Genomic DNA, 13356 nt, shown 5'->3' on the forward strand with positions numbered 1-13356 from the left:
CATGCATATATGACTCACTGGATCCAAAGCTAAGGAACCAAAAGGGAGACCCCTGCACAAGGCCTAGCACTTTCCTTGGCTGCTCAGCCTATGCAAAGATCCCAAAGGTGGATGGTTGCATATCCACATACCTCAACTATATAACCCCTGAACACCCTACAATAGTGAGGGGACACGACCACCGGCTCCCTACACCAGACACGGAGGGAGTCAGGGTCACCCGGGATCCAGCAAACAGAAAATAACAGATAAATGTACAGCACTTAACTTTGTAGCAGACTGCGAAACAGGATCAGCATGCACACACACTTCAGGAGGAAGTATAAGCCGCCCAGTAAAGCATTATGGGGAGGCATTTAAAGGGAAGCAATCAGTCCAACTACATGACAGCTAAGAGAGGCTAACGAGATGAGGAACTGAATACCACAACAAAGAAAACTCAAGGAGGAGATTCTGAAAGGCCTCTGTCAGAGCTTCTCAGCTGTCTGGTTGTGACAGTGTGTTAATGAGAGACTCTCTACCAAGAGTGTACTTTTTTATACATAAAGGAATAGCAAATATGGTGGTTACACTTACAAAATCTAGGATAGAAACTGGCACGTCAAGGGAAAGGAGTCCTCTGAAATCATTGAACCAAACTTACTAATGTGTTTGCTCCAAAAATCTGTCTAGATTATTTTTAGCTGGGATGTTCTTAAAGAAACCTGACATCATAGCTCTACAGATGATAGATATAGAACTATGAGAGATGCTCCCTGTTTGCAGAAAGGAGCTATGCTGTGAGCTAGCTGCTCACATAATACAATCTTCTTGTAGATATTTGCTCATATTGATTATAAAATAGTTGAGCTCCACCTGGATTTCTGTCTGTGGTAGGAAAACTCCTCAAATTATTCACTATCCAGGTGCTTCCTCTAGAAATTATACAACCACACATTCGGACAGCCAGGACCAGACATATGCTTGCTTTATAGTCACCCAGGGCCATGGCTAGGCACATGCTCACTCCTCTATATAAGATAAGATGCCTTTATTGTCACTGTACAATACAATGTAATACAATGTACAATACAATGAAATGTTGTTTGGAGCAATCCTAGATGCCATGGACAGAGGAACAAGAACTGACATTTAAACTAAAGCATTACACTAGAAAAAAACAAAACATTGCACTAGAAGGCATTACTATTCACAGTTCACAGCATATATATAGCAAGAGCAAAGTAGGAAGTGCTTATGAGTATATATACACCGATTCAGACACCACTGCAGACAAGAGGTCATCATGGGTTCATGGATGCAGCAGTCACTTTCAGTCTGTGGTAGTTTTTATCCTAGGAAGGGGCAATAATCTCCGAGCATTTAGCCAGGACCAAGCATATGTTTGCTCATCCTGACAACCAGAACCAGATTCACTTGCTAACTCGTTTTACTACTAATGCAGGGAGGAGCTGGAGACAAGGATAGGAGTGGTAATGGCTCTGGCTGTTACAATCACAGTGGCTTTCCTCACACCGTTGCTCCCTAGGGCCATGCAGTGAAAGGAGTGCGCACCCTTTCTTCCATTAGGGTGCACTCTGGTTCTTGGGCTGCTGCCTGATGGTAGTTGGGGTGCCTGTGATGTTAAGTGTCTGTATGGGTGCAAGGCAGGGCATGTGTAGTGCAGTTACCAGTGTATGGTATAACAAAAACAGGCCAGATGTAGCAGAACAAATGTCTCTTTTACTTAAGTGGAAAATGGGAGTTATAGTACATCCAATTACAGCAGACACAGTTACAACTATACACAGTGCAATTTTATCCCATATAGTGTTGTATGGATTTCTGCAAGGATGGAAGTTATGACCCGCTTCCCTCTGTCTCAGGTGTCTTCCTGCCAAAGATATGGCAAACAATTGTACTTTATAATGGTGGCAGTAGTGTCCACTGTGGTATACAGGGTGTTGAAGGCACATCTGGCCAGTATATTTCCAGGTGTAAAGGATGTATTAACAGTGTTCTTCACAGCAGCAAAGTCAGAATGGCTGTAGTAGCAGGGTACCTATTCTTGGCTATGCAGATTCTAAGTTCTCCTTTATCTTCCTCTCTTTCTGTAGAACTTACAGATATCTAAATTATACTCCCAAGCTAGTGGTAGAGCCAGCTGCCACCTATCCTACAAGGGCTCAGCCAGGAATGTTAACCCAGGCAGTGACATCCATACACGGCTACACTGGGTGCAATACATACCATAACAATGCATAACAATATGTAAGCAACCATTTGCTTACACCCCCTGCTGTGGAGTATGGGACTAATATTTGCGTTACACTTTGATATAGGCTTGATTTTATCCACTTTTTAGAAATGGTTGTGGAGATCAAGCTCCTAATAACAAAGAAACTCTGCAAATTGTTTTAGGGTAGGGTATCATATTTAGGAATAAAGCTGGAAATGCTGTAGATTACAATAACAGTTCAAAGACAGTGCTTGTTATACACTGTATATATACAAAACAGGTATTTAAGTACATACATGATCAGCATGGAATCCATTTGTAGTTCTCTGCTGAAAGCCATTTAATGAATTCTTGCTGTTTGAGGCATACCTGGCATAGTGAATGTCCTGTGCAATAGATAAATGTGTCAAGGATTAGCAAATAGCAGCAGTTGGTCTGAAAACTTAATTGCAAATACATGGATTCAGAAATACATGGATTCAAAAGATAATTTTAGAAATGTGTTGGTTCCTCAACTCACAACTCACCAGATACCACCTGTACTGTACTAGATGTCTATACTACAATTGAAAGCAAATTAGGCCAGGTTCATATTGTGTGTGCCTTATATCAGGTGCATGCTGCATACAAAGGTATACAACTATACTGTATACAGACTATATTTTTTTAATTGATGGATTCATTGCATGACTATAGCAGAATGATCATGCATCAGCAGTTCGGGATGACAGAACGCTTAGTCACTGAAACAGAGCAGAAAATCTATGACTCACGTGGACATCGTTATGTAGAAAGTGCATTGTCTTCTTCAGTTCCTTGGACACTTCAAGGTAGAACTTGAAGAAAAAGCTGATAGTCAGGGTTTTCTCATTCTCCATCATCCCAATTAAATTTGATTCTTTCACTGGGACCTCTTCCAAGAATAATTTACAGGCTTCATCAAGCATTGTCTCGTTCCAGTGCCTGTGGTAGATAAGGTATTCATCAGCTGGAATCCATGTGTAGTGCGGTACTAGTATGTACTATTACACCGGAATAACTTTTATTATCCATATATATCTCCACCTGCATGTCTCTATTCCTTTTTATTTATTTTACACATTTTTTTCACATGGATCAAAGATATTTATACTTTTTTAAATCATTAAAATGGTGCACCTCATTCATCATCTATTCCTCTTGTTAATAAAACACAGAGACATTAAAGGGTGACCAAATAGCCAACTTGTACCGTTAAAAAGTCGCTGTACTTTCATACAATTTAATTTAATAGAGAATGATGTAATTAAAATTTTTCGAAATAACTTCATTTTAAAAATCAGCTTGCATCAGCTTTGTAATCTCTTTAGAAGAAAATATATATATTGGGAAGTAAGGGAAGTGCAGTACACTGCAGTACAGTGCTGGCAGATTCTGACAGACTCCCCCTGTTTGTGAGAGAAATGCATCTAGCTATGCAGCTAAAGAGGGGAATAATATGGCTTAGGCTACTTTCACACTAGCGTTCGGGCGGATCCGTTCTGAACGGATCCGCCCATAATAATGCAGACGGAGGCTCCGTTCAGAACGGATCCGTCTGCATTATATTAGCAAAAAAAAGCTAAGTGTGAAAATAGCCTGGGACGGATCAGTCCAGACTTTCAATGTAAAGTCAATGGGGGACGGATCCGCTTGAAGATTGAGCCACATTGTGGCATCTTCAAACGGATCCGTCCCCATTGACTTACATTGTAAGTCTGGACGGATCCGCACGCCTCCGCACGGCCAGGCGGACACCCGAACGCTGCAAGCAGCGTTCAGCTGTCCGCCTGTCCGTGCGGAGGCGAGCGGAGCGGAGGCTGAACGCCGCCAGACTGATGCAGTCTGAGCGGATCCGCCTCCATTCAGACTGCATCAGGGCTGGACGGCTGCGTTCGGGTCCGCTCGTGAGCTCCTTCAAACGGAGCTCACGAACGGAAACCCGAACGCTAGTGTGAAAGCAGCCTTAGGAAGATATTCGTGGAGCCCAAAAAAGACCTATTCCTTCACAGTTATGATTCTACAATGAAGCACAGCTATTATGCAAACTTGTCTGCTGTTTTTCTTTTGTTGATCTAAGGCTCAGTTCCCAAGTTATGTTATTTTTTCCCAATATGCAAATTAGGCATTTGATTCAATGAGGGCATCTTCATTGCTCTTGTTGCTCCCAAGCTTCGCTCATTTCTGTTCCAGCCACTCTCTCGCTGCTTTGACACTGCCTGACCCTGTCAGTCAAAGCAGCCAGGGAGAGGCCACAGCATAGAGATGAGCTTGGGTGGAACAAGAGCAATGGTGATGCCCTCATTGCACCGAATACCTAATTTGCTTATTGGGAAAAAGTATAACTCGGGAATAGAGCTTTAGATCAACACAAGGAAAACAGTGTTTTAATCAGGTGAACTACAATTATATGTCTATGCAAAAAGTTGGACAGGGAGGTTCACAGGTGACAGATTCCCTTTAAATAGGGAGCAAATGTGGGGAAAATTGGCTTCTACTTCACAGTTTTTTTTTTTTTTTGCCTTGCTCTGGATCAATTTGCAGGATAACAGGCTGAACTGGATGGACAGATGTATTTTTTTCAGCCTTATCAACTATGTTACTATGTAAATTTAGGTGTGTTTTCTTTCCTGTTTTCCTTTTCTTGCTGCAGTGTTATGTTTCATGTAGGCTTTATGTTTCAAAACTAGAAATCTTCCAACATCATCGAAACCCTCTTAGCAACCACTGAATGCACATATGTTAAGAAATGTATGGCGTGGGAGTGGGTTCATGAGCTGACATACATAGTGGGGTCACACACAAAGTTACAGATTTCATTACTTGCCGTACGTCCTTTTGTAGTTTGTCATTTTTTGTACATGTCGCATGTTCTATATTGGAAAAACTATAAGACCCCTTTTTGAGTGGGTGTGAGAACACCTAGGCTCTATCATAACGGGACGGGGGTCCCCCCGCCTAGTGGAACATGTTCATGCGACACCTGGCGGTGATCCGTTGTGCCTCTCCTTTGCGGGTATCGAGGCTGTGGGACCTATCCCTAGGGGTGGTGACCGCCACCGCCTCTTGCTGCAGCAGGAGGCACGCTGGATCATCAGGACTTATGCCATGTGTCCGCATGGTCTTAATGACAAAAATTATTTGGCTGTGTTTCTTTAAATACGCCCTGTATGCTTTTAGAGGCATAAATTTACTATACGTTCATGCCTAACTCTCTTACGTATCCCTATCCTGGACTTTGTTCCTTTTTTGCTTGTATACACTGTTGCGCTTCATATGGACGCATACGTAGTGTGTTTGTATCTGTTTTTGTTTTAATTGCATCCCTGCTCACCTGTGGAGCATCTTGCCGTCTGTATAGTGATGGTCGGGTGACGCCTATTTGAACCACGGCTGTGCGCAGGGACGTCATAGCGGTCCGATGAAGCGTTAGTTGCAGCGCAAAACGGCCGTCACCGCCCACCAGCAGTGAAGGGCATACCCGCTCCCCAGCCTACCTATCTTCATGGACCTTGCTCAATAAAGCACTGAAGTTTATCGCATGACAGTGGTGAGTGCCGCATTCTTTTCATCTACTACACTACTGGTACAATGATGTTTTCTTGAGTCTCATGCTGAGCACCACACGATCCTGTCAGCAACTGTTGAGCCGTGGTTGAATTGTTTCACTTGGGGTGCTCTGGGGCGTATTGCAGCAGTGCCGCCGGCTTTCCCTTTCTCTACTTGTGCGCATTTTATACATAGTGGGTGCCACCATAAACACACCCACCTGGCAAGGCTGGGACTGAAGGTCCAATCCTGGTTGTTTTTCCCATCAGATGCCACAGTCAATAGCAACAGCAGCATCTGAGCGGTTAGATAGAGGGAGTGCTCACCCTCTTTCCTCCGATTAGCGCCTGTGAGACGTAATCGTGGGGTACTGATTGGTTTCTGTGAAAGTTAGGCACCTTCTGAAGGTCCCCTGGCCTGCCGTGTTATGGTTCCTATATACAGGTCCTTCTAAAAAAAATTAGCATATTGTGATAAAGTTCATTATTTTATGTAATGTACTGATAAACATTAGACTTTCATGTATTTTAGATTCATTACACACCAACTGAAGTAGTTCAAGCCTTTTATTGTTTTAATATTGATGATTTTGGCATACAGCTCATGAAAACCCAAAATTCCTATCAAAAAAAATTAGCATATCATGAAAAGGTTCTCTAAACGAGCTATTAACCTAATCATCTGAATCAACTAATTAACTCTAAACACCTGCAAAAGATTCCTGAGGCTTTTAAAAACTCCCAGCCTGGTTTATTACTCAAAACCGCAATCATGGGTAAGACTGCCGACCTGACTGCTGTCCAGAAGGCCATCATTGACACCCTCAAGCAAGAGGGTAAGACACAGAAAGAAATTTCTGAACGAATAGGCTGTTCCCAGAGTGCTGTATCAAGGCACCTCAGTGGGAAGTCTGTGGGAAGGAAAAAGTGTGGCAGAAAACGCTGCACAACGAGAAGAGGTGACCGGACCCTGAGGAAGATTGTGGAGAAGGACCGATTCCAGACCTTGGGGGACCTGCGGAAGCAGTGGACTGAGTCTGGAGTAGAAACATCCAGAGCCACCGTGTACAGGCGTGTGCAGGAAATGGGCTACAGGTGCCACATTCCCCAGGTCAAGCCACTTTTGAACCAGAAACAGCGGCAGAAGCGCCTGACCTGGGCTACAGAGAAGCAGCACTGGACTGTTGCATGTCATTCGGAAATCAAGGTGCCAGAGTCTGGAGGAAGACTGGGGAGAGGGAAATGCCAAAATGCCTGAAGTCCAGTGTCAAGTACCCACAGTCAGTGATGGTCTGGGGTGCCATGTCAGCTGCTGGTGTTGGTCCACTGTGTTTTATCAAGGGCAGGGTCAATGCAGCTAGCTATCAGGAGATTTTGGAGCACTTCATGCTTCCATCTGCTGAAAAGCTTTATGGAGATGAAGATTTCATTCTTCAGCACGACCTGGCACCTGCTCACAGTGCCAAAACCACTGGTAAATGGTTTACTGACCATGGTATTACTGTGCTCAATTGGCCTGCCAACTCTCCTGACCTGAACCCCATAGAGAATCTGTGGGATATTGGGAAGAGAAAGTTGAGAGACGCAAGACCCAACACTCTGGATGAGCTTAAGGCCGCTATCGAAGCATCCTGGGCCTCCATAACACCTCAGCAGTGCCACAGGCTGATTGCCTCCATGCCACGCCGCATTGAAGCAGTCATTTCTGCAAAAGGATTCCCGACCAAGTATTGAGTGCATAACTGAACATAATTATTTGAAGGTTGACTTTTTTTGTATTAAAAACACTTTTCTTTTATTGGTCGGATGAAATATGCAAATTTTTTTAGATAGGAAATTTGGGTTTTCATGAGCTGTATGCCAAAATCATCAATATTAAAACAATAAAAGGCTTGAACTACTTCAGTTGGTGTGTAATGAATCTAAAATATATGAAAGTCTAATGTTTATCAGTACATTACAGAAAATAATGAACTTTATCACAATATGCTAATTTTTTTTAGAAGGACCTGTACCTCTGGCAGGATGTAACAAAATGCCTGTAAAATTGCTATTCACAGCAATACAGAAATTGCAAGATCGCAGGTTCAAGTCCTCCTAATTTAAAAACGGTTTCCGTGCCACATATTAAAAAAATAAAAAATTCTGAAATATTAAAATATTATTTATCACGTGTTGAACACCATAACAAAAATATCCAAAGAAACTACAGCTATGAATGTCAGAATTTGGTGACACAAAGCAATCTATTTTTTGTTTTAAAAAAGGGGTTTATTTTTGTAAAGTTGAAATATAAGTTATAACAAAAACTAGGCATATAAAGTTAGTATCATTTGATATGCCATTATCGTAGTGACCCACAGAATAAAATTGACGTGTCACTTTTATCACACTGAATGCTGTAAAAATGAAAGCCAACATACAATGGTGTATTCGCAAGGTTTTCGATAATATAATATATTTATATCAACTATAAATGGTCTCTTTAAAAGTACAACTCGCTCTGCAATAAAATAAGCCCTCTTACAACCCTGGCAATAGAAAAATAAAAAAGTTATGACTCTTTGATAGCTGGGAGCAGTGCAGTTTCTAGGTAAAATTTCTCTCAGGGCGAGTGTCAAAAAAACTCCCCCCCCCCCCCCCCCGGTAACAGACAGGCAGGCAGTGCTGACCTCACTCACTGTACGTCACGCAGTGCGTGAGGTACAGTGAGTGAGCGCCGCCGCCCGCACTGCCTGCCTGTGGGGGGACATTATTTTTAATAAGGATCACTATGGACATTATTTAGAATGGAGGCTGCTGTGGATGTCATTATAACTGTATAATGTCTGATAGGCCTAGTCCTGAGTTATATTACCCTGCCCTGTATAATAATGTACCCCGATACCCCTTAGTTATATTACTCCAGCGGGGTAATATAACTTAAGGCTACTTTCACACTAGCGTTCGTCGGTCCGCTCGTGAGCTCCGTTTGAAGGGGCTCACGAGCGGACCCGAACGCAGCCGTCCAGCCCTGATGCAGTCTGAATGGAGCGGATCCGCTCAGACTGCATCAGTCTGGCGGCGTTCAGCCTCCGCTCCGCTCGCCTCCGCACGGACAGGCGGACAGCTGAACGCTGCTTGCAGCGTTCGGGTGTCCGCCTGGCCGTGCGGATCCGTTCAGACTTACAATGTAAGTCAATGGGAACGGATCCGCTTGAAGATGTCACCAATTGACTCAATCTTCAAGCGGATCCGTCCCCCATTGACTTTACATTGAAAGTCTGAACGGATCCGCGCAGGCTACTTGCGCACTTGCGAATTTTTTTAAAGTTATTAATGCAGACGGATCCGTACTGAACGGAGCCTCCGTCTGCATTAATATGAGCGGATCCGTTCAGAACGGATCCGCCCGAACGCTAGTGTGAAAGTAGCCTTAGGGGTATCAGGGATGGGTACATTATTATACAGGGCATGGGCAGGGTAATATAACTCAGCTCAGGACTAGGCCTATCAGACATTATACAGTTATAATGAGTAATGACACCAACAGCAGCCTCCATTCTAAATAATGTCCATAGTGATCCTTATTAAACTTAATGTCCCCCACAGTGACAGTGGCCCCCATTTTCATGTCTCCCACAGTGGCCCCCCCCCATTGTAATTAATTCCCCCCATTGTAATTAATGCCCCCCCCCCCCCCCCCCCATTGTAATTAATGCCCACCCCAGACCATCACTCGCCTCACAGCAGGCATCAGCACTGCTCAGGGGCTCAGGGCGGGCGGTAACAGGCAGGCAGTGCGGCGCTCACTCAGTCACTGTATGTCACGCGCCTGCGCCGCCTAGTGGGAGGAGCAGGCGCGTGACGTCAGTAAGTCTGACCAGGGCCGGTGCAAGGATTTTTGCCGCCCTAGGCAAGATAAAAATTGGCACCCCCGCCCCCCCCTTTATCAGATCCGGAATTGCGGACCCGGATCCGCAATTCCGAACCTGAAAAAAAATAGTACATGTCCTATTCTTGTCCCCAATAACGGACAAGAATAGGCATATTCTCTTAGTGCCGGCAATGTGCGGTCCGCAAAATGTAGTATTAATAACTAAACAATTAAATAATACACATATTGCATTGTCTACTTACCACCAGGACAATTAGATGATCTGGTCTCTGGCTGCAGTCTGGCTCTGCGGACTCCCTTGTCACTCTCTTCTCCCCCCCCTCCCTTGTCACTCTCTTCTCCCCCCCCCCTCCCTTGTCACTCTCTTCTCCCCCCCTCCCTTGTCACTCTCATTCTACTACTCCCCCCCCCCCTCTTGTCACTCTCATTCTACTACTCCCCCCCCTCCCTCCCTTGTCACTAGTCTCATTCTACTCCCCCCCCCCTCCCTTGTCACTAGTCTCATTCTACTCCCCCCCCTCCCTTGTCACTAGTCTCATTCTACTCCCCCCCCTCCCTTGTCACTAGTCTCATTCTACTCCCCCCCCCTCCTCCCTTGTCACTAGTCTCATTCTACTCCCCCCCCCCTCCCTTGTCACTAGTCTCATTCTACTCCCCCCCCCCTCCCTTGTCACTAGTCTCATTCTACTCCCCCCCCCCTCCCTTGTCACTAGTCTCATTCTACTCCCCCCCCCCTCCCTTGTCACTAGTCTCATTCTACTCCCCCCCCCCTCCCTTGTCACTAGTCTCATTCTACTCCCCCCCCCCTCCCTTGTCACTAGTCTCATTCTACTCCCCCCCCCCCTCCCTTGTCACTAGTCTCATTCTACTCCCCCCCCCCTCCCTTGTCACTAGTCTCATTCTACTCCCCCCCCCCTCCCTTGTCACTAGTCTCATTCTACTCCCCCCCCCCTCCCTTGTCACTAGTCTCATTCTACTCCCCCCCCCCCTCCCTTGTCACTAGTCTCATTCTACTCCCCCCCCCCTCCCTTGTCACTAGTCTCATTCTACTCCCCCCCCCCTCCCTTGTCACTAGTCTCATTCTACTCCCCCCCCCCCTCCCTTGTCACTAGTCTCATTCTACTCCCCCCCCTCCCTTGTCACTAGTCTCATTCTACTCCCCCCCCCCCTCCCTTGTCACTAGTCTCATTCTACTCCCCCCCCTCCCTTGTCACTAGTCTCATTCTACTCCCCCCCCCCTCCCTTGTCACTAGTCTCATTCTACTCCCCCCCCCTCCCTTGTCACTAGTCTCATTCTACTCCCCCCCCCCTCCCTTGTCACTAGTCTCATTCTACTCCCCCCCCCCCTCCCTTGTCACTAGTCTCATTCTACTCCCCCCCCCTCCCTTGTCACTAGTCTCATTCTACTCCCCCCCCCCCCCCTCCCTTGTCACTAGTCTCATTCTACTCCCCCCCCCCTCCCTTGTCACTAGTCTCATTCTACTCCCCCCCCTCCCTTGTCACTAGTCTCATTCTACTCCCCCCCCCCTCCCTTGTCACTAGTCTCATTCTACTCCCCCCCCCCCCTTGTCACTAGTCTCATTCTACTCCCCCCCCTCCTCCTCTCATTTCCTCCCCCTTGTCACCTCTAATGTAGCGTGGCCGAGCTCTGTTCGCTCCGCGGTACAGGAGCTTTTGTTTCCTGTACCCGGCTGACAGGAAGTGCTCACTTAGTGTGCACTTCCTTTCAGTCCGGCCGGGTACAAGAAACAAATGCTCCTGTACCCCGGACCGAACAGAGCTCGGCCACGCTACACTAATAACTCAGCAGTCTGCAGCGCAGGCAGGCTGCGCAGCACTGAGCCGGCCGCTCAGGAGGCTCAGCATGAGGGGCGCCGCCGGCCGGCCGCCCGATCATTTACCATCATAACGATTTTCTTTTTTTTTTTTTCTTTTTTTTACATCAACGGGCGCCCCCTGCTGCTGACAGCGCCCCGGGCGGCTGCCCGTCCCGCCCGCCCCTAGAAACGGCCCTGGCTGGGAGGTAAAAATGTTAAGTTTGCCCCCAAAATTTGCTTGGTTTTAAAGTGGTTCAAATATTGCCATTGATATTGTTTCCTTCACAGGAAATGAAGCAGATACCGGTAGTTGATAAAGGACATTCACAAAGTCACCCAGAAAAGTCAGAGAGCACAATTGACACTATAGGTGTAAGGACAGACTTATGACCAACAGAAGGATACTTGTAACTATATAGTGACACATGGGAAGGAGAGTCAATGGCAGGCTGACTTCAGAGAACATTACAGAATTTGCAGGGACACTGCAAAAATGTATTCCTATCAAGCAGACACAAGGGGTCCATTCTGAACAATGCTACTTGAAATTTGGATTTTTGGATGTTTATTATCGTTCCTAAACAGTGTGGCGATACATACCTACCAACAAGGTGTTCACCGACACATTTTGCAAAAATACAGGCTGATTCTGATCCTCCATAATAAATATTTATGGATATAATTAAGTCTGTTCCTTCTTTCAAATTGACCTTCATGGCAGCAATGTCAACTGGAGCTGTACTTCCCCACTTCTGCAGCTGCCTGAACGCTGAAACAAATTCACCCTGCAAACATATACAGATACAATAGTGTTAGATCAGAGTCTGTATGGGCTTTTCATTCTTGATAATAATAAGAGATATTGAAAATGGTAAGGAATTGAATCAGGAGTGTCAGGAATAAGGACCGCCTTATTCCTAGTTATTATAATGTTTGCTGTGATGATATATGTTTTATATGTGTTGTGGTGTAACATGTTCTGGTGTGATCCACATATATATACAGTATGTATTTATGTATTTGTGTTGCCAGGCCAGCAGCCATTGATGAATTGGTTTAAGGCTGCATATAGGCCAAGATGTCTGCCTCATACCTGGGAAATCAGCAGCCTGCTCCCTGGGGGTAGTTAGCAAAGGGATGCTAACAAGGATGGGCCCGTTTGCTGGTCACACTCGGGACAAGGGACAGCAGATTCCCAGGCGCCTTGTGTCAGCATGGGGGCTTCCTAACCATAGCATTAACCATAATCCGTAATCCTTCATAACTTGTTCAGGAGGGATCTAGCTTATCATCTCTGGTATAATGTGGGCATCGCATGGACACCAGACATGGCATATCAACTCACCTTCATCTTCTTAAAATAAGGATCTCATCTTCTGAGCGTCCTGGACGTGTAGCGTTTGATATGCTAGGACTCGGAACGATGAGATATGAATTATGAAGAAGGTCTGGGGTCTGTATCTTCACCAGGGCAACTGGGAAGCTTTTTGGTATTTTTATACCTGTTCCCTAGTTGGCCAGGGGGGCGGCTGCATGTGTAATGTAGCTTGGCCCAGAGGGGCTGAGTCAGAGATGGGAGTGAGAATCCCCGTCAGGCCTGCCCCTGGAGGGAAGGCAAAAAATGCAATCCCTGGATATTTGGGTGTCACAAAGTGGGAGATCCAATCAAATTGGTTTGTGCACCATTACTCTGCCCAAATCTCCTGGGAGGAAAGGAATTTTACCACAGAAATGTTAAGTATTAGAACTTTCTTTGTTTTCTCCTTTTTATTTTGCAATTGTTTGCCATTTATGTATGTCTCTTGTTAATCATTTTTCCTAACCAAGTACTGTCTATTTTTTATACATTAAACCAAAAAGTTTGATGGTTTGTCTTGT

The 13356-nt window shown here is 45.5% G+C and overlaps 1 protein-coding gene across 1 annotated transcript in view; it reads right to left on the reverse strand.

Annotated features, from left to right (window-relative positions):
- LOC122945807 (aldehyde oxidase 2-like) overlaps positions 1-13356 on the reverse strand; it is a 166680-nt gene that overhangs the window by 104181 nt on the left and 49143 nt on the right. Inside the window, exons 7-9 of the mRNA XM_044305024.1 lie at positions 12079-12263; positions 2992-3181; positions 2515-2604 (exon numbers count right to left, since the gene is read on the reverse strand). Coding sequence (XP_044160959.1) covers positions 2515-2604; positions 2992-3181; positions 12079-12263 — 465 coding nt within the window. The remainder of the gene's footprint in view (positions 1-2514; positions 2605-2991; positions 3182-12078; positions 12264-13356) is intronic.

This window comes from Bufo gargarizans, chromosome 8 (assembly GCF_014858855.1).
Source record: "Bufo gargarizans isolate SCDJY-AF-19 chromosome 8, ASM1485885v1, whole genome shotgun sequence".
Classification (NCBI taxonomy): domain Eukaryota; kingdom Metazoa; phylum Chordata; class Amphibia; order Anura; family Bufonidae; genus Bufo; species Bufo gargarizans.